General features: G+C 39.2%; 1 protein-coding gene and 1 long non-coding RNA gene across 8 annotated transcripts; one reads left to right on the top strand and one right to left on the bottom strand.

Annotated features, from left to right (window-relative positions):
- Positions 1-8,434: 8,434 nt before the first annotated feature.
- Positions 8,435-10,907, top strand: LOC143305474 (uncharacterized). 4 transcript variants are annotated; one of them, XR_013062443.1, is made up of 4 exons: positions 8,435-9,090; positions 9,302-9,638; positions 9,733-9,878; positions 9,975-10,907. It is a non-coding gene; the product is annotated as an uncharacterized LOC143305474 (long non-coding RNA). The 4 variants fall into 4 exon arrangements; XR_013062442.1 differs by having other exon boundaries at positions 8,435-9,341; positions 9,492-9,638; positions 9,975-10,906; XR_013062441.1 differs by having other exon boundaries at positions 8,435-9,638; positions 9,975-10,906.
- A 1,395-nt stretch (positions 10,908-12,302) lies between these two features.
- LOC117611341 (uncharacterized) lies at positions 12,303-20,830 on the bottom strand. Of its 4 annotated transcripts, XM_076689312.1 has the most exons (5): positions 17,526-20,830; positions 16,940-16,989; positions 16,658-16,727; positions 16,494-16,596; positions 12,303-16,350 (listed from the first exon to the last, which is right to left on the bottom strand). In XM_076689312.1, exon 1 carries the CDS (start codon positions 19,822-19,824, stop codon positions 18,274-18,276), a length of 1,551 nt encoding a protein of 516 aa, XP_076545427.1. In that variant the 5' UTR covers positions 19,825-20,830; the 3' UTR covers positions 12,303-16,350; positions 16,494-16,596; positions 16,658-16,727; positions 16,940-16,989; positions 17,526-18,273. The 4 variants fall into 4 exon arrangements, with proteins under 4 accessions (XP_076545427.1, XP_076545421.1, XP_076545423.1 ...); XM_076689306.1 differs by having other exon boundaries at positions 16,940-20,830; XM_076689308.1 differs by having other exon boundaries at positions 16,658-16,989.
- Between the last annotated feature and the right edge of the window lie 469 nt (positions 20,831-21,299).

Genomic DNA, 21,299 nt, shown 5'->3' with positions numbered 1-21,299 from the left:
TAGTCCCTTCAAAACGAGTTGCATAAGCCTTTGAAAAGTAGCGGGTGCATTTTTCAAACCGAACGGCATGCGCGCATATTCGTAGTGTCCATCCGGAGTCGAGAATGCCGTTTTCCCCTGGTCCTCCGGGGCCATGCGTATCTGGTGAAATCCATTTGCCAAGTCGAAAACAGCGAAGTATTTTGCACCTCCTAACCGGTCGAAAATATCCGATATGCGGGGAATCGGGAAACGGTCGTCGATTGTTTTCGCGTTTAATTTACGGAAGTCTACGACCATTCTCCAACGCACATTTCCTTTCGAGTCCGGTTTTTTCGGAACGAGCCAGAGGGGCGAGTTGTACGGGGAGTTCGAGGGAACTATTACCCCTAAATCCTCTAAGTTCTGTATTTGTTTCGATATTTCCTTTTCCTGGTCGACGCTAAAGGGATACTGTCGTGTAAATACCGGAGTCTTGTCATCCACAGGGATATTGTGAACGATTGCCTTTGTATCTCCCAGAGGATCGCCGGGAATAAAAAATCTATCCGCGTAACGTGCTACGATACTTTCGACCATGCGTCGCGGTTTATCTTCTAAATGATCTAATTTTAGTGCTTTATTAATGTTTTGGATTCTCTCGGCGTCGGTTAGTTGCGTGACGACATAGTCTCCTAGATCTTCGCCTTGAAATTCCAGCTGTTCGTCTGACAGCGGAGTCAGCGGCCTAGGTAGGTCAATAATGTCGGTCGCGTTGCGCGTTTCTTCACCCGATTCCCGAGAATTTTGTTGGGTCAGCTCTTCGACGGCGCGGTCCGCGTCTTCGTCGGTATCGTTTGTGTAATCGGCTGACGCAACTCTTGTACATTCCTGTTTACCGAGGAGCGCTCGTGGTGCTTCCTGGTCGCGTTGGCAAGAGGTCAGCGTTTCTTTTATCTCCCGTGAGTTCGAGAATCCGATTGGATGAATCGGTCGTTTGCTCGTTACTAGGGTTCTATGGTGAAAGGAAATTTCGCTTTCTTCTTGCAGGAGGTACGGGCTACCTAAGAGGCCTATTACTCCGTCAGGGAAATCCGGGTTGTCGACGACGTAAAAGAGAGTTTGGCTTCCGTTTATTTTAATGCTTATAATGCCGGCAGCGATGATGTATCCTTGCAGTCCTTTTACGCTGACGCTCTCGCATTTAATGGTCGGTCCGTAGCGCGTTTGACTTAATCAAGTTCAACATCGAGCCGGTGTCTATAATAAATTCTCCGTTGCCTTTGTTCAGTTCCTTTGAGCGGATCCGGATTCGCGGCGAAGGAGCCTGTAAGAGTCCTGGGGACTCGCTTGTGGCCGTTGGGGATCGCGGCGAGGCGTAAAAGCTGCGCCCGCTCGATTGTCTGCGGGTGAACGGGCGCGACTGAAGTTTAAATTTTCTCTGTCTGGAGTGCTATCGCGCGATGGCCTGTTATCTAGTCTTGGCGGGGGATCGCGCCCACGTTCAGGATAGCTATTTCCTGGTGGTCGGCGAGATCCTTGGCGCCGATTTGGACCGCGTGAATAATTATTTGAATAATTCGTTTGACCTGAATATTGAGTTCCGTGTGCTTGGTAGTGGTTATGATAGCGTGGGCCTTGAGGTGGTGCCCTTTGAGCGTGGCCACACCCGCAGAACCAAGAAGGCTGCGGAGGCATGTATGGGGCGCAACCGTGTGGGCATCCGGCCCCGCATGGTGGAGCTGTGTACCGAGATTGACACGTATTTACCGGAGGGGCCGCGGGCTGGGCCGAATTCGTGTAGCAATGACCGCATGGGTGGCTAGGATATTCCGGTTGCACTTGTTGTGGCGGTTCCCGCCATTCCGACCAGGTGCGATTGTAGTCGTATGGTGAAGGAGGGGTCGCTGGCAAAGGGTTGACCGGTGGTTTAGTTGGAGGGGCTGATTTTTTCATTTTCGCGTCGTTTTTGTCTATCACGAGTGCCTCGTCCATGATGTCGGTGAGTGTGGTTTTCCGGGCAGTCATTACGGCCTGCGATAGTTTTGGTGGTAAACCTCGGATGAAGGCCTTCCCCGCTAAGATGTCGAATTTTTCGGGGTCGAATTTGTCGCCCTTTTCGTCGCGACCGCTGGCGGAGGCCTGATAAAGTAGCTTCGAGAAACGATGCGTATATTTTAGGACCGTTTCGTCGTCCCTCATCGGGAGGTTCCCTAGTTCTAAGCAGAGTTCCTTATAGGTCTTGTTAGGAGCGTATCTCTTTCGAAGCAACTTTAAGAGGTCGACGACGCTTGTGCAGTTCTGCTTCTCTACATAGAATTTAACGTGTTGAACTAATTTATCCATAAGACCTTCGAGAAATCTGGCCTCTAGGCCGGACGGGACTCGTGACTTTACTTTATGAATTGCGGTCAGGAAATCTTCGAACGAAACCTTCTCAGGATCGAAATCAGGGATTTTTTCTAAAACGCGATCCACCTTTTTCTCCTCCCTTTCGGCGATGAACCATGAATCATAATGGGATGTCCCGGATTGTCCGAGGCTCCGTGTGTCTCTTACGGACGGCGAGGACGTAGGAGGCGGTGGTGGGTTGCGAGAGGGAATCGTGTCGTGAACGAGAGGCATGGTGACGGTTATAAGGGGGCGAGCGTTAAAGTAGCAAGGGTGTGGTCAAGTTACGGCGCGTTAAGCCACGGAAATGAATGAATTTCGATATTTGTTTAAATTACGTGAATCCGTATGTTTAACGATATCCCACTTCTGACACCAAATTGTTACGTCCCACCTAATAGGTGGTTATTCTACTATTACTATGTTCTGGGTTCTGCCGATCAAAACGCTAAAGCGTACCTTGACCTTCCTTGCTGGTAGTATAGGAGTACAGGACGGGGCGTTCAATTATTAAAGATAGGCATGTATGGTCTTCAATATATATATATATTCTGTCTCTGTTGTTACATACCCTTCGCTGACTTCGGGTGTTGTTGTCGCTCGTTCGTTCTCGTATTCACTCGATGGTCATTCACACTGAGGATCTCGGTTTTCGCTTGCTTCGCGGTTCGGGCGTTATACTAGACTCGCGACGCGTGGCTACTACTCGACCTTGGAGATACAAGCGGTTGGTGGTGGTCCTGCACAGCACACGGGTGCACTCCTGGACTTGATCCAATTATGGGTCTGTTATCTCAGACCACGGCGATACACTTGTGTTGAACCGTCGGCCGAGCACTTCGTCGATGATCTTCCGGGTTTCGAGTTTTAGCCTTACTCGCGAATCTACTGCGGGTCACGAACGGACAGAACTTCGTCTCCGCTTCACGCTATCACGGAACTGGTGTACCTGCGTTGTGGCGATAACTTATCCCAAAAGGGGAGTAGGTCACGCTCTTTGCTTGCGAAAACCTGCAAGCAAAGGGTTTTCGCCATCGCATTCCGCGAGTTCCCCGATTTCGTATCGCGGGCGTCGCTAAGCGAAAAAAAAGCTGATGTTACGCGGATTCCAGAGCGAGACCTCCTTGAAATGGCGAAAGACGAAAATGGGTTATAACTAGGGACGTAACAAGTGTAAGGTGATTTTGGGTTTCTGTTACATAGCTAATAACCATAAACCTAAAAAATATTGACCAAATTTAAATGGTTAATAAACAACAAATTCCATAAATTTTTGCAAGTGGGGTCATCGCGGATATACAGAATGTCACGCGACTACCTCTACAGCCGAAGAGGGATGATTGCTAAAGTGATTCTGAACAACTTTTTCCTTTTCCAAAATGTTGGTTAAGGCTTGTTTTTCTAGTTATTAACAAAAAACAACGACCAATCCGAGCGCGTACAGCGCGCGGGCTCAGGGACTGCAATGTCGGCTATGAAAACCGGGCCTGACGTAGGTCGCAAACGAACGGCTCGGCACCCCGTTGGCATAGCACAATAAAAAATTGGACGGGTAGAACATTTTTAGTCGTTGTTTATAATGAATACGGAACCTAATCTCTTGTCGCCTATCATAATGTAAAAAATGAAATTCTAAGCATTCTAAACAACAAATGAAAATGATTGAAATGGAATAATTAATAAACGTTTGAATTGGAAGCCACGTTAATGATGAAAAATTTGAAAACAATATAAATGAAACTTTCGCATTCGTTCGTAAATTAACCTACTACGCTGAAAACAGATAATTGTCACTGGGAATCGAGGAAACACGTTCGGTAGAACAGCAATTTTCATGATCGGGCCAGTGAACTCCCCTCATTTATTGCACTTAGGTGTGAATAATAGGCGAGGTGTTTGCTCATCGAATGTCCAGAATCGACACAGTGATCTAGTGGCAATTATTTGCTTTGAGCGTAGCAAGTTAATTTAGAAACGAATGGGTAAGTTTCATTTAAATTGTTTTCAAATTTTGCATCATTAGTGTAGCCTTTAATTCAAACGTTTATTAATTATACCACTTCAAACATTTTTATTTGTTGTTTAAAATCCTTAGAATTTCCTTTTTTACATTATGACAGGCAATAAGAGATTAGGTTCCATATTCATTCTAAACAGCGACTAAAAATGTTCTACCAGTTCAGTTTTTTTATTGTGCTATGCCAACGGGGTGCCAAGCCGTTCGTTCGCGACCAACGTCAGGCCCGGTTTTCGTACCCGACACTGCAGTCCCTCAGACTGCGCTTTATCCGCGCTCGGATTGGTCGGTGTTTTTTGTTATTAACTCGCAAACCAAGCCTTAACCAACAATTTGGCAAAGGAAAAAGTTGTTTAGAATCCCCTTAGCAATCATCCCTCTACGGCTGTCGAGGTAGTCGCCTGACACCCTGTAATTCCTACCAAATATGAAAGGTTTCATCGCGAACGATACATCCTTGCAGAGTAACATGAAGGCGTAGATTTTTTGCTATAATAGTAGTTATTAACAAATTCAATAAATTTTTGCAAGTGAGATCATCGCGGATATACCTCCTACTAAATGTGAAAGTTTTCATCACAATCGATACATTCCCTGCAGCATAAACGCCAGAAGACATAAATGAAGTATTACGTTTTTTGCGACATAAGTCGTTAGGAATGAAAAAATACAAAAATTTTTTTGCGAGACCAATCGGGAAATATACTCTACAAGATGCAAAATTTTTGATTCGATTGGTTCATCCGTCTCGCGGTAATCGGTGAAAAATATAAGTCAAGCATTACGTTTTTTGCAAAAAAATCGTTAACAATGAAAAAATGCAAAATGTTTTTTTAACGGGACCAATTGGGAGACATACTCTACAAGATGCAAAATGTTTCGTTCCGATTGGTCCATCCATCTTGGAGTAATCGGCGAACATACATTTAGAAGAAATAGTCGTTAGGAATGAAAAAATGCAAAATATTTTTTTGACTGGACCAATGAGGAGTTACACTCTGCAGGACGCAAAAAGTTCCGTTCCGATTGGTCCATCCGCCTCTGAGTAATCGGCGAACGTACGTCGCACGTACATGACATAGTACGCTTTTTTGAAATAAAAAGCGTTCGGAATGAAAAAATGCAAAATGTTTTTTTAACGGGACCAATCGGGAGACATACTCTACCAGATGCAAAAGGTTTCGTTCCGATTGGTCCATCCGTCTCGGCGTAATCGGTGAACATAAAAAAAAAAAAAAACACACATCGAATTGAGTATCCTCCTCCTTTTCGAAGTCGGATAAAAAGTTAAATTAACTCCTTGCATTCCTGTCAAAGTAAACCGATCCCAGGTCCCGTCAAGGCTGATTCAAATCCAAACACCCCATGTAGATAGTAACTAATACTTAGTTGCAGTTAAAGTTAAGAGTAACAAACAAGCAACTGTAGCAGAGGCAGTAGAAAAGTTAGTTAGGGGAATATAATAGTAAATATTAGAACATACAATCAAGCATCCAAATTAAATCAGCCACACAAAACTGCGCTGAACTCTGCTGCATTGAGTAATAATCAAATAAACATATAAAGTAAACCAATAAACCACTAATGAAGCAAAAGTGCCAAAAGGGAAACAGAGTATTCCGTTGGAGCGCCTTGAGCGAACATAATTCCTATTAAAATATAAACACAAAATAGCTGCGCTCACGTACTTATTTACTACTAAACTATATCAAAATGAGGAGCGGAGAACGCGAGACTGTGCATACAATATCGTACAAAACCAAATAAGTAAATGTAAAAATTTACAATATATAATGTATATGAATTAATGTGTTCAGACACAGCATAATAGCGACACCTGATTCTTTTCTAGCACAACGCAACAGAAAGCGCAGCAATTCACATACGCCAAGGGTTAATTAATTAACACTAAACTTATTAAAATAATGATTTAATAGTACAATAGCCAATTTAATCCAGAGTGATTATATTCCATTTACAACCAAGCACCTGACAGATGCCAGAGCAGAAGTAAACAGACATACATAACCTATGAGTATAGCAATGAAGATAGGAGACCGAGTATAACCTAACAAATAATGACCATAGACTATATAAATCCATTGTTCAAATTTAATTCCCAAATTATTTCGTAGCAGAATAATAAATTAGCGATTAATGTCGGGAACACCCAATTGCTCAGAAGAAACAGATACCTAAATATATGCTTTGAACGAGAGACAGAAAATCGGGCAAAGTAAAAGAGCAAGAGCGTGACCATAAATCATAAAGTATATAGAGATAGAACCTAGTGTTCATAAAATTCCCTAGTTCACTCCATAATGGTTATCAACCGTCAAATTAACCATCAAACCATCAAATTAATTAATTATACAGAATATATAAGTGCTCATAAGCGAAAATGCATAAACAAAACAGTTTGAACAAATCAAAATGACCAAAACCAAAAAATAATGTACCTACAAAAGATAACCATAAGCCGCAAGCTACGCCTAGTTGGTAACCAACCGCAGCACCAAAGATATTACCAACAACAAATATTCCATTTACCAAACAATAATACTCGGCCGCTCACTCCGTAACGGCTATCCACAGACAAATTATCTGCCGCGCAGTAGTTACCTACCACGCGCCAATTACCCGTTACACAGTTACCGACTGCAGAACTGTCCATCGTGCTGCCGCGCAATCCTAGGAAACCATACTTACCATCAGACATACCATCTAGGATAAGTCTGGCATACAATACTAAAACGAAAAGATAATTCTGCTAAAATCAAAGCGATCACAGATAAACTTCCAGACGGGCCAACATCAGGAATTAATTAATTAATATATAAAGAAATAAGTCAATACTATGATTATAAATATATTACATATATAAAACATCATATAAGTTTGTAATAAAATAAATAAAATAAAATATGATTATAAATTAAAACGTATAAAATAGCCTGACAAAATGTACGTCAATAAAATAATTAGGAAAATAAAATCAACCCGAATAAGCCCCGCAAATTGCGCAGATTGCAGGACGCACTGCGTTACTGCATTATCACGTCGCAGAGAAACAAATTATACAAAAACAACGAAGATAAAGGAAAACAATCGCCAAGGAATGAGAGGCCGAATAAATAAATAAAATAAGACCCTTAACCAAAGCAAAATCAATATCAAACGCATATAGTCAGGAAAATCCCGTGGAACCAATCAAACATCAAACAACACACAGTCAAATAATATTAATTAATAAAATGAAATGAAATAAATCAAACCAAAATAGAATCAAGGCAAGAAGGCAACTAATAGAAAGGAAATATGAAATGTGAGCCCGACATAATGCATGACGTAGTAAAATAATGCGACAAACGCGGTCACCAAAGTAAATCGCAAAATTATACATTATACTGCCGTACCGCTTGCAGACAACACCGACAAATTATATCGATACAGCTAGCAAACAACGTAAAACAAATAATGAGAAATAAATGAAATAGATGAATAAGGTCGAAAATCGATCGAACCACAATAAATACATGAATAATGCCGAGCCAATCAAGAAGGTTGAATCAATCGATCAATTCAATTTATAAATCGGAATAAAGGGAAAACAATAGTAACCGAGAAAAAAGGTGAACCCAGCATAATGAGCAAATAAATAAAATAAAATAAAATGAATGAAATAAGATGCAGTGAGGAAAGCAAAACAGCAAGATGTAAATACAAAATTATTCGGCCCACTGAAATAACGTATGATTATAAATAAATATTATACCCATAGGAAAGTTAATTACTGAATATAAGTTAACGCCACCAAATTGAGTACAGTAATGCTTCGAAATAAGCAAGTGACTCGGGACCGAACAGTTGCTTATTTCGAAGCAGGTTGCTATTCGGCTTGACTTTGTTCTCGAAACGGGACGATAGAGAACGCGAGAAACGAGTGAGAGATCCGAGGTAGCGGCAAATCATAAAGTGATCGGCCGAGCAGCGATGTTATTTTTTGAACAAGGATAGAATATAGCATGCCCTCTCATTCTCGCACTATGCTTTATTTCGAAGCAAATATACCCGACTGAGAAAGCATTATATATATTCCATCCTTCTTCTACTAACCGATGTCAATGCTCAGTCGAGCGTGAAATTTATTACCCTAAACATCGGCTTCGCGCTTTCATAGACCTCTTACTCATTTCTCGTACCTCTCACTTTGCGGACGACTTCAAACAAAGAAGAGGGGATAGCGAGTTGCTTATTTCGAAGCAGAGACCACTTGCTTATTTCGAAGCATTACTGTAAATTGAGTGATTCCTACAGTGAGATAGTATAGTATACTAGAAGATACCCGCGACTTCGTCCGCGTTGAATTTTTTATTTTATTTTAATATAACTGCAATATCTTATTTGATATAACTGCATTACCTCAAGCGCGTATCATTAGAATCGCGCGTGACAAAAAATAACGCATCGATAACAGTACGTCATGGGTGATTTGGAAATCTATTATTACGGTTGTCGCCCTAATGCGCCATGCGCGATTCATATAATACGCGCTTGAGGTTATCCAAGCACTATGGTCGCCGCGGGGGCCAAGACGTGCGGCGCGGGAAAGGAGACGTGACATCTGACAATCGGCCGAGAAGAGCAGTTAATTCCGAAACCTGATCTATAACATATTTGAAGCTCACGGAAATCTGTTCTTTTTATTTTTTGGAAAACAATAGGTAGCCTATGACCTTCCTAAGGATGCAATCTATCTCCTTGCCAAGTTTTATCGAAATCTGTTCAGCGGTTTAGGCGTGAAAAAGTAACAAACAGACAGACAGACAGACAGATAGACAGAGTTACTTTCGCATTTATAATATTAGTATGGATATTAGAGCAAAGCAAAACTGTTGAGAGTGTGGTACATTTCTATATATTACATTCTCATAGATTCGAGAAGTGCTGTCCTCATTAAGAGAGCGGTTGTATGGTACGTTATTTTGTATATGGTGTCGTCGCAGTGGAAGCGTGCGTAGCGAAACATAGCGAGACGCAGTTTATATTATTAAGCACTGTATTCTTATCAATAATAAATATTGTATTCTTATCAAAAACAATATTGAAAACATACATATTGAAGACCGTAGAAACCCCATACCGTACAGACAGATGTGAAGTATTGCAAGAATCACAAAAGTTTCACCAGCAGGAAGTAGAAGGAGAGTCGGAGGAGAACAATAAATCAAAGAAGAGAGAAATAGCAAAATACTAGTAAGTATAAAAGTAGGTAAGTAAATTAAGCCATAAGAGAGCCAATTCAGAGATAACGGGTGACAAGATTATTACAGAGATATAACCCTAACCCTAATGTGTCAAAGCAGGAAAGTGTCAGCAGGAATACAAAACCAACATAAAAGGACTCGTTAAAAGGAACAAGTTAACCAATTAAGAAGGTTCAATTACAGCTGTGAGGAAAGAAAAGAAAAGAAGAAGAAAATGAAAAGGAAAAGGAACGAAAAGAAACAAGGTAAGGTAATAATAATAATAACATAATTGCAACACCATATAATAATAAATTAACAGAAATAGCACATCTTAATGGCATAAATTAAAACTCTTACAGGAACACCACACTGTCATGTCGTCATGAGAGGGACAATACAACACCATGGAGAGATGTAGTGAAATTGAATTGAATTAAATATCCAGAGATGCATAGCAGGTGATAGGCCAAGAGACGATAATAAGATAAAGTAGTGACAAGCGTGATAGCAATACAAAAATAGAATAAGAAATGCCAGGAAGTATAATAAAAGAGAAAATAAAGGAACAAAACAAGGAAGAAAGACCAGTATCGAATGACAATGAAAGTGAAGTCAAAGTAAAGTATGAAATGAACAGCAAGCACAGCAAGGATCGATGCAAAATAAATAAAATAAAATAAAATTATAAAAAAAAAGAAAACCATTGCAATGTACAAATACTGAAATATTGAAATCATTAACAGGAACCACCTAACAACCGCTATCACATCTGAGAGGAATAGACAGAATAGACAGAACATTGTATCAGCCTAAAAGAAAATTAATCAGAAATAAATCAAAAATAAATCAAATCAGATCAGTGTATCAACTTTAATCAATCAAAATCAAAATGAATGAATAATAAATGAATAATGAATGCGAGTGAACAGCTAAGATATTAACAAATTAAGAAAATAAAGAAAATGTAAAGTGTAACGCCTAACAAACATAGCCAATCTAATGTAATATAATGTAAAATAAAGTAAAAATAAAATAAATACAAGTGAATTATGAATTGTATTCCAACCAAACATAACCGTAAAGATTATTGGCTCCATTACTATTACTTTATAAATTATGAATTATAAATTGTAAGTGATTATGTCCATACAAATGCGAAAAGAAAGTAGAAATTAATAACCGAATGATGTATAAAGATAATAAATAAAAGCGACAACCAAATCAAATCAAATGTAAGCTGCGTGGTTCCGTCAAACGCCATACTGCTACATAGTAAAAGAATAAACTAAAAGAATAACAAATAAATAAATAAATAAGTAAATAAATAAGTAGAGTATTTGAAATGATATTCAAATGGTGAGATTATAACAGAAGCCACGCGCTATCAAGCATTTGAATGGACAAAATCACCTATCCTCACAGGAAGATTAACCGTACCCAAAACCAAATAAATAAATGAATAATAAGCGAATGAATGAATGAGTAAGCAATAGAGCAATTAAAGAAAGTAAAGAAAGTGTAAAGTATAGTATATAGACCAAAGTAACCAACATAATATAATGTAACACAAAATAAAATAGAATAAGATACATTGAAGTGCATTCCACCAACAAGTGTAACCATACACTTATTCATCCATCTCGCATAAACGCAGTCATCCAATGAGGCTAAATCAAATAAATTTACAAAATCCATTGCGTTGAATATGCAATGAGGCAGATTATATTATACTAAACAGACATCATATTAACAAGGTACGGTAAGATAAAACGAGTACACTCAGCACTCAACAAGGCAACCAAGTGTTTCAGATATAACTGTCAATTAACTTTATCCATTAATTAGCCGTAGAAAGATTGTTACGTCCGGAAAAATTTTGCAAATTTGTCCGCCTCACTTCCCTTATCAAGCCTTCGGATTGTAGGAGTTTCCTCATGTAAGGGGCGTGGGGAGGGCAAATTACTACTGCACCTTTCTTTAATTTCTCCTTGACTCTGTGCTTTCCCATCAAGCCTTCGGGTTGTAAGAGACTTCTTCATGTGGGAAATGCGCAGGGAAAGGTTTGAGCTTATAATTATTCTACTTTTGTCTTTCCTATTCTTTCATTCTTCTCATACTTCTCAATTCTTTTCTTAGTTGAAACCCCTCCTTGAAACTATCGTCGTGCTCAACTGCGTAGTAATAGAATTCGAGATAGAAAAACTCGGTTTCGACCGAGGAGAGATATCGTAAACAGCGTTCGCTGCGCGGTTAGCCAGTGCTTCGCATTGTAGGGGTCTCCTCAGGTTAACTGCGCAAAAGCGTAAAGATCAATTTATCTTTAGATTTTTTACTGATACTCTCCTCTTTTCCACGCGTAGGCGCCAGTCGGTCCCAAGCCCGATCGTACGTGCGAATTGAGTGTTGCAATGAAGGTATGAAATAGCATGAAATTCAAATATTCGAATGAGTGCAAAGGGCAAGGATAGAGAACCCTCACCAGCGAACGTTAGCAACATGCGAGAACTGTTTAGAGACGAAGGGTCACACAGGGTAATAAAAGTCATTGTATCGAATTCCGAGAATTAGCTGAAACTAAGACCCAACGGTACGATTTTGAACAGGAAGAACGTTCTCGAACAAAGTTCGCTGCGAATACAGAAATTAATATTCGAATATCAAACAATTGAATACTATTGAAATTAAACCATCGTATGCTATTAGGATTTTTAGCGAACAACTTGCGTTACCACCGCAATTGGTATTGTTGATCGATTTCTCTGTGAACAAAATGATTATGGACAAGCCAACTGTTAATTAAGAAACCTCGTGATAACCGGTCCATTATTCATACATAATAGTACAACAGATATAGTTCATGTTTATAGCTACCCGCATATTTATTGTTCAATAATTCTGATTTAAACTATTAGTTGATAATCGCATCATTATATATATCTAATATTGGAATTATGGATGAGAATAGAACATTCCACAAATTCTACGGCGTAGAAACATCGATAAGCCGTTAGACAGAGATGGAACACCAGAAAGAGAGAGAGAAAATGATCTAAAGGATTTCGTCTGGCATGCGCCCTTAAACAATAGCGACGCACGCGACGCTGTCGTCACGCGCTATGATTTGCCGAAATGTCCCCACGCAGGACATCGTCCTCGCGACGGGCCCTTCCGGCTAGGATCGCGATCGATTCTGATCACTTTTCGTCGAACAATCGAGTAAGTCGTGACGGGAGCCCGTGCGTTTAGAGATAGAGTTGTCGTTCGTACTTCGTTGTAATTTACCTGCGCGGCAAGACCTACGAATTAGGCAGAGTGTCGTGAGAGTGAAATTCCGGATACGCGGCAAAGACTCAGAGACGCGCACGTAAAGCCATTTCACACTATTAAACCTCTATCTTTTCTCTTTCTTTTAATCCGTTGTTCGCGTAATTTTCGTATTAAATTCACTCGCGTTTATTATTATATTATTCCGAAGAGCGTAATCGTCTTGTGTTCGTCTAATTAATTTTGCAGCAAACGACAAACGGGCGCGCGACAAGTGTAGTGCTGCCACAGATCTCTCAACCTTTCTTGGTGTTCCAGATCAACCAGCGATTTTTCAACGTTCAACCAGCGAATTAACAACCGATTATATCATATATAATACTCTACATTCTCACGGTAAGCCTGTTCTGTACTAATTCGTCGAGCACGGCATTAACATTCAATTTAGACACGGCAAAACGGGCGATCTATTAAGCCTACGGGTTATAAGAATCTCTTCATTTTAGATCGTCTCGTTTCTACAGTCAGGTACCGATTATACTATTTTTTTTTCGCTATTTTAATATTCCGAAATTTTTTCAATCATCCCGAATACATGTGAGTGACGATTGTTTCGACTGCGAGGTATTTTACCAGGGACGACCTGTAAGGCCCTTCCGGGGGTTATAAGAGTCTCTTCATTCAGGTCGTTTCCTTGCGGATAGAAACCGCCTAAAATTTGATTTTTCATTATATCCGGTCGAGGCAGTCGTCCTACGTTAACCATATATTTTTCACACTTCAAATACGTGTAATAATTACAATAGAAGCTCTCATTGTAAACCAAAAGTTAGACATTTTTCCGATTTTCATTTATATTATTAACGTACAATAGGTTAAGCATCCTTACCCTTGTTCAAACAGTATTGTTATCAATTGAATTTACTTAACAGTGATTAACAGAAATCAAATAGAATCATTTTAGTATTCAAACAATAGTCATTGCAAAATTCAGTTCTGTTAGCTTCAATAGTTATTTTTGAATTAAATTACTTTTTTTTTGCACACTAAATTGCATTCACATTTCTTTCAAGTTCCATTCTGTATCATCTCCTTTGTCATATTACATTTTAAACCCACGCATACCAACACAAGGTTTCAAGGAGGGACCCGTATGGGACCCAGAGCGCTGACGAACCCAACGGAAATACTATCTAAATTTTCCGTCTTTTAATTTCGTTCTGACCGTAGAGGACGCTTCCGCGTCATACGCGGTCAGAACTGGTGGCAGCGATACCTTTCTCATCGCCCAAAAATAAGAATTATTTTCATTTTTCTTTTACGTTGCGCGCTCTCGCAACGCGCAACGTAACAGATAATACAATGCAAAATATTACACAATACTAACCGAATTTATTGCAAATAATATGTAAATTGGGTATAAGTATAAGTATGAGAATATGTATAAGTATAATAATAATATAGTATAAGTGTCAATGTAAATAAATGTGTAAATATAAATATATAAATATAATATAACAGAAAACGGAGCACAATAGCACACATTGCCACTCATTGCAATGGGTACACGCACAAATCACAAACATACATGCACCGATATTCAATATTCAATATTTAATGGTTCAATCAAAACTCAGCAATTTAACGATTCTGTTGGTATATGTATACATTTCTATTGATTCACTATTCTATGGTTTTGTAACGGTTTCCTCTAAGATAAGATTCTTTTGTTATATACATGGTATGCTTGGCAAGATGGATGCCGTAAAGAAGAGTTTCTGTTCAGTTCTTTTATATATTAATTTTCCTTAGCATTAAGCAATATTTAACCATACATATAATAAAATATATTCAAGCATTCACATATCTAATGTTATTTTAATAGATTCAATTAATAATTCCATATACGATCTTCCTCCATGTCTCGACCGAGTACAGTAATGCTCGGCTAAATTTCACTGAAATCTGCTCGGTTAAATTTCCACGACCCAGCCCCACTCTTCTCCTACCACTCAGCACAGCGAGCTCGGCGAAACCTGATCTCAGTAGACAAAGACAGAAAATGAATACAATGAAAAGAAAGAGAACAGACGCACATCAAATAGATGCCGCGACTGGAAAAAATAAACATGCAGTAAAGAAAATTTTATTTTCAGTCATTTTCGTCTTACGTTTATAATTGTAGCATCGATGGATAGTTGACATTCTTCCGATTAAAATGAATCCAAACACGATATAATTTGAACCATATTTACTGTACATGATCCATTATGATTTACATTATGATTAACTCTACGTGATTTCTTATGAAATTATTAGATAACGTAAATACAAACCGATTTACGTCGTGTTTGGACTTATTTCAATCAGAAGGATCTCAATAATTCAATGGTATAATTTTCATAAAAATAAGTTGAAAATTACCGATAGTGAAATTCTCGTTATTGCATGTTCACTTTTTTCACTCGCGGCATCTCTTTAAAGTGACGTGCCTCGAGCGTCTCGCTTCCTCCTATCGTATCTATTCTCTTATTCTGTCAAGTTCTGCTCGAGTTAATTCTCGGAATAAAAACGCTACCCTGCTCGCGTTAATTTCACTGCTGACTCCCGAACGTAGTGAAATTTAGCCGAGCATTACTATGGCACATAGAGATGGAGTAAACCAGTGCCGCCGATGATCATGTCAACCAAAGATAAGAAACCGAGTGAAACTTAAGCCATAAACCATACGCCATATAGATGCGTAACCTTCGAGAAATTTCGTAAAATTTACAGTTCGTCCCATTATGTCTGTTGACTATCAAATTAGTTATCAAATTAAGGGCACAGACTCCTTCGTGGCCTCCTCCGAATCGATGTAAGCGCCATTATAAAGATTCGGGCAATCGTGAAAACATATAATTGATAAATGTGACATTTGACGGTGTGACATCTAACGTCATTATGTAGAATAAGAAACGAAAGTGAGGTGGCGTAATTGTCGAATCACATTATTTGAGAGTTCTGTCGCGGTGTTGCCACATCTGTGACAATCCTGACCATCTAGCAAAATGAATTCGCTCGAGCCGAGCGAGATTTTGATTCCAGGCGGACATAGAAAAGGATAGCGCGATAGAAAGAGAAGGAGTATCATGAATCAAACAACGTAGTACCGATCGGCGGAAATACATATGTTCGAGTCACACGCCACGACAGATTCGATGAGACTGTAATACACATAATGTACGCGACTATAAAATTTATACGAATAAAAACTACATGGTATTAATAATTTCAGAAAGGGAATGGAAAATAAACAGATGTATGTAAATTGATCTATATATACAATATTTATTTATTGAAATATTATCAATATATATAAACAATAATTGGCCGCCCGCCGCCCGCTTCGGCCTCTTCTTTCTCCGCGGCGTCTGCATCGTCGATTACCATGACAGCCATCCCAGTCATGTGGTATTGAATTTGTTTTATCTGAAACATAATAATGAATGTTTTATAAGAAGAAAAAGCAATCATGGAAATTCAGTGGCTACTGTTGTAGACATAATTTCCATTTCACGAAAAATCTAATTCTGCCACATTTATTACATACAAGAATCAACGCTTTTACTTACTTGCGACGTTGACGGCCTCGGATTCTCCTTTCTCTTCCCTTTTATCCGACTTCGTTCCTTAGACCTTATCCTCTTTCTTTTCTTCTTCTTCTTCCTCGTCCATCTGTGAAGAAAGTAATTTATGTATAGATAACATAATATTAATTATGTAAGATTATACTTGCCGATTATACGTGATCAGACAGCATATTTGCAGTCCATTTGTCCTGGTAGGTAATGCTTTCTTGAATATACCTATATATAATTTTTTAATTTATTTCGAGAAGAGGAAAATGCTGTTTTTAATTTCTGAACGACAAAAATGTTCATGCAAAGATGAAGATGAATGATGATAAATATTGAAAAAAGAAAAAGTTAATTGAAAAGATGATATAAGACATTAATAATTTCATGAAGGGAATAAGAAAAAAATTGTTTCAGCTGAAAAAATAAATTTAGAGTCCTACGCTCGCTTCGCTCCAAAAAACCTCTTCTCGGGAATCCTTTCTTCGAAAATCTGTAACAAATTTTAATAAATATAGTATGGCATCGCGCAACTCACGAGATCGTATGATCCGCGAGTACAATTGCTATTTCATGCAATTGTGAACCACCAACAGAGTCAGTGTTACTACACTTTACAGTGCAGTGCGACGCCGGACAGTAACAGTATTTTTGCGTCGAGCAACTCACGAGATCGTATGATCCGCGAGTACAATTGCTATTTCATGCAATTGTGAACCACCAACAGAGTCAGTGTTACTGCACTTTACAGTGCAGTGCGACGCCGGACAGTAGCAATATTCGTGCTACTTTCTGAGAGGGACCTTTTGCGCTTTTCCAAGCTTGCTCTCTCCTCTGTTATAAATTGAGGCTCCCGAATGGGCATTCCCCTATTGTACCGGCTATCTATTAATTCCGGTAACATGCACAATAAATAAAATTGAATTAATTTTGGCTCCATATTCTTTTGCCAAAAATTATCGTCTCTATCGACTCTAATGTACTTTAACCCTTTTCGGGTCCAAATACAAAATAAGCAATATTTTCTACCTGTGACATGTAGTTGTCCTTGTACTTGGTAGTAATAGTAGTGGTTCCTGTTCAATTCATTTCCTTCTGCGTCTGCAAATATACGCCGAATAACTGCAACACTTTTGATTGCCTCCTCCGGCAATAAATTCTCCGCCGTTTTCGGACATTTGATTTCCACAATGCCCTCTTCGTCTATAAGTCCATCTGGCGAAGCTCCTAAGAACGGGATGGCACTATCAATAAATAATCCACATTCTTTAATTTCAACACCAATGCACACACTTAGTTGTTCACGTGCGAATTTTTCGCATTCCTGTCCATATTGTACTGCAGGTGCACTAATCAGTCGTGGATACACTAACGACTTCACTGAATTTCCACAGAGCGTGCCAATTCGACGACGGCATATTCGTCCGAAATTTGAGGCCGTCAATAATTTAGATTTGTAATTCAACCATCTCGAATTTTTCGCTTGACCGATGGTTTCTTCTTCAATGGCATCTCTTCTATTTTACCAATTCTGTAACATTTCCATATGTTTTTTTTGCTCTAATTCATAAATATTGTTAGCCATATCCGGCTTTTCAGCATTTGGTCCGTAATTGGAATCCTTTTCAGAACGGAATTGTTTCCGCACGTGTTTTGTAATTTTTTTTTCCTTTCTCTTTTCACTGTATTTCTCATTTTCTTTCTTCCTTCTATTTTCTATTTTGCGTAAAATAACGGGCGGTTCCTTGTTTATCGCCGTATTCAGACGCGACAACACTTATTTTGTGTTATACTGTAGGACAGCAGCAGCACATCTTCCCGTGTAAGATCCCCTCTCGCCGAAATTCAATCTTTTTCCTCCTGTATATTTTGCGATGATTCCGTTGAAACTTTCGACGGCATTATTGTTGCTGTTATACAGCAAACTCTCAGCATGCGCCAACAGAGATCGAAGTATTTCTTTGATTTGTTCATACACTCCCATCTTCATCAATTCGGGAACAATGTTCTTTTCATCTTTTTTACTCGTTCCATCGCAGAAGTATTGTAGTTTTGAACAATCTGCGTGTTCACCAAAAACATGGCTAGGAACATTGTGTATGTCGGCATACAAATTCTTAATTTTTTCAGCGGTTGTTACTTGCTGACTGTATCTGTACTCTGCGGCTTTTACTATGTCCGCAAGCATTCGCCGAATGCTGCTTTCAACGATTCTTCTGAATGGACCAGGTGTTGCCATCTTTACAACTTCTTTCATTTTTCTGCAAAAGTTTCGCAATAAATGATTCGTGCATTCAATTTTTTTTACACGAATCTGTGCTTTATATGGTTCTGCATCTATAATTTTTTTATAAACGCTGCTGTCCCCATCAGCAATCAGTGTTGAATAAATCAGCCCACGTTTTTCTACGCTGGTCTTGAAGCCTTCGACTATAGCGTCACTTTCCATAGCCGTTGATGCTTGGCTTGCGCTCCAATTTTTAAAACAGGTGTGCTTTCGTGGCTCTTCTTTCTTTTTCGCAGCACATCGACAAATCCTGCACACCTTGTTTCTCACACCAATAAATAAAACTTTCTTCGTGTGATATCCAATTATAACGCCGACTCCAGACGCGGAATTGTACGTTCCAGTCCGGTATGATCGTTTCATCCAGCTTCCATCGGCCACAACGGGGATGTGAGGGATTCCACATCCGGAAACAATATCGCCTCTTTCAATGGCCAAGCGTTTTTCTTCCTCTGCCGCTGTTACCATCTCTTCTTCTGCAGCAACAATTAGTGCTTTCACGATTTTATCGTGATGCTTTCTAAATTCTTTCTTCGACATGGAGGGTATGTTCATCGCTGCAAGGAACTCCTCCATTTGGGCATAACTGCCTCCATTCACAATTGTTCCAGCAACTGCACACTGGTTTGTTTCCATTTTATTGCTTTTGTCAGGTTCACTGTGGATTTCACCTTTATATTTGCACATATCGCATATTACACTGAGGGTGGTCCTCAGGCCCGACCGTTTCATGCCGGTTATTTTCAGGTGTCTAATTCCACAGTCTTCCCTGTTTTTAGCATGGTCACTTATTTTCTGAAATTCAGCAAAGATGTGCTGCATGTCCACGATACTGAAGCCATTTGGTATACAGAATTGTTCTTCAGGCTCGTTCGTTACAACTTTCTGTATCATCAGTTCTTCATTTTCTGAATTTGTGCCTTCCATATTTATCCCATCTTCAGCATTGTTTGTTTCTTCAATTTCAAACAATTCATTCGTCGTTTCTTCAAAAATTTCTGTCGAATTTGCCGTTTCTGTTTGCCGTGTATCTTTGTCCATCGGATGTTGATTGTACGGAACTTTTCTGAAGGGCTAACCGCCGCCTTCTTTCGCGGCATGCTGTTTTTTTCGAATATCTTTTCGTACTGATTGTATATTTTGGCCGACGACTTCTATTATCCGCCACACATTCATTTCTCCTATCTTCAATCACTTCAATCATGAGAACATTTTCACTATCACTCATTGTCACTATCACACCACAATATTCACCTCTCGCTTTGATCACTTCACACTTTCGAAGCTTTGAAATAAATTCAATGATGCTATCTATTTCTTGCTTCGAATGCAACTGTCGCGAAAACGTAAAATGCAATACGGAGAAACATAGGGCACCATGGTGGGGAGTGTTTCTAAGGACTACGAAAAATAAAGAACAATGACAAAAAAAACTTTTGAAGTTGTATTCATTTATAATATTATGAATTAAAATTATAAAACAAAAATATAACATGAAAATAAGAATGTAATCCGTAAAATAAAAAATTAGAAAATAGGAAAAGGTCTATTTTATAAAACAGTGAACACGGTCCTGATCCCCACCACCATTCGAGTGGTTTCAGCATCAACGACAAAAGACAATCAAAGAAAGCAAGATGTCAGACCACGAGGTGCGTATAATCGGCCAGTAAAATATTATATCATTAATATTACGTTATTTATATATAAATTACTTTCTTTACAGATGGAAGTGGACAGAAATGAGACAGGGAAGAAAGGAGAGAAGGTAGAGAGGAAGGAAGAAAAGAAAGAAAATAAAGAAGCGGAAAAAGAGAGAAAGAAGGAAGAAGAGAAACAGAAGGAAAAGCAGCAGTCGGCGTCGTCGTCGTCGTCGTCGCAAGTAAGTAAAAACATTGCTTTTCCTATGTAATAAATGTGGCAGAATTAGATTTTCGTGAAAAGAAGTCATTTCTACAATAGTAGCAAATGAATTTACACGATTATCTTTTGTTTTTTTTTAATAATGTCACAATTTTAGTACCATTCATTATTATATTTCAGATTAAAAAGCTGTTAAAGAAAATGGTATATGGCGGTGGCCACCGTCGAAGCAAATGGGGCGGCCGCCGTGGAGGACGAGGATGGCGCGGCGGCGGCGGCGGCGGCGGCAGAGGAAGAGGACGGCGCGGCGGCGGCAGAGGAGGACGGAATGTAATCGTAAACTATTATTGAAAAATGTATAAAAATAATAAAAAGAATATATGATTAATTAGTACATATCTCTTTATTTCTTATTCCCTGCGGGCGAAAATATTCGCGACCAGAAATTCGTACGAGTGCGAGTGAGAAAGCAAGATGACAAAATCGATGTCGTTTCGTGCGACAAAACACAGTCTGTCTCGCAAAGCCATCGGTATCGTCATCTTGCTTTCTCACTCGCACTCGTATGTATTACACCGTCCGCGCGATCAGCTGTCACCGGCGAGCATCAGCCGCCGATTCTTTGTTTTCTATTTATAAACGCGTTTAGAATT

Source organism: Osmia lignaria, chromosome 2 (genome assembly GCF_051020975.1).
Source record: "Osmia lignaria lignaria isolate PbOS001 chromosome 2, iyOsmLign1, whole genome shotgun sequence".
Classification (NCBI taxonomy): Eukaryota; Metazoa; Arthropoda; class Insecta; order Hymenoptera; family Megachilidae; genus Osmia; species Osmia lignaria.
Note: the sequence above shows the minus strand (reverse complement) of the source record. Positions and strands in the feature narration are given on the sequence as shown.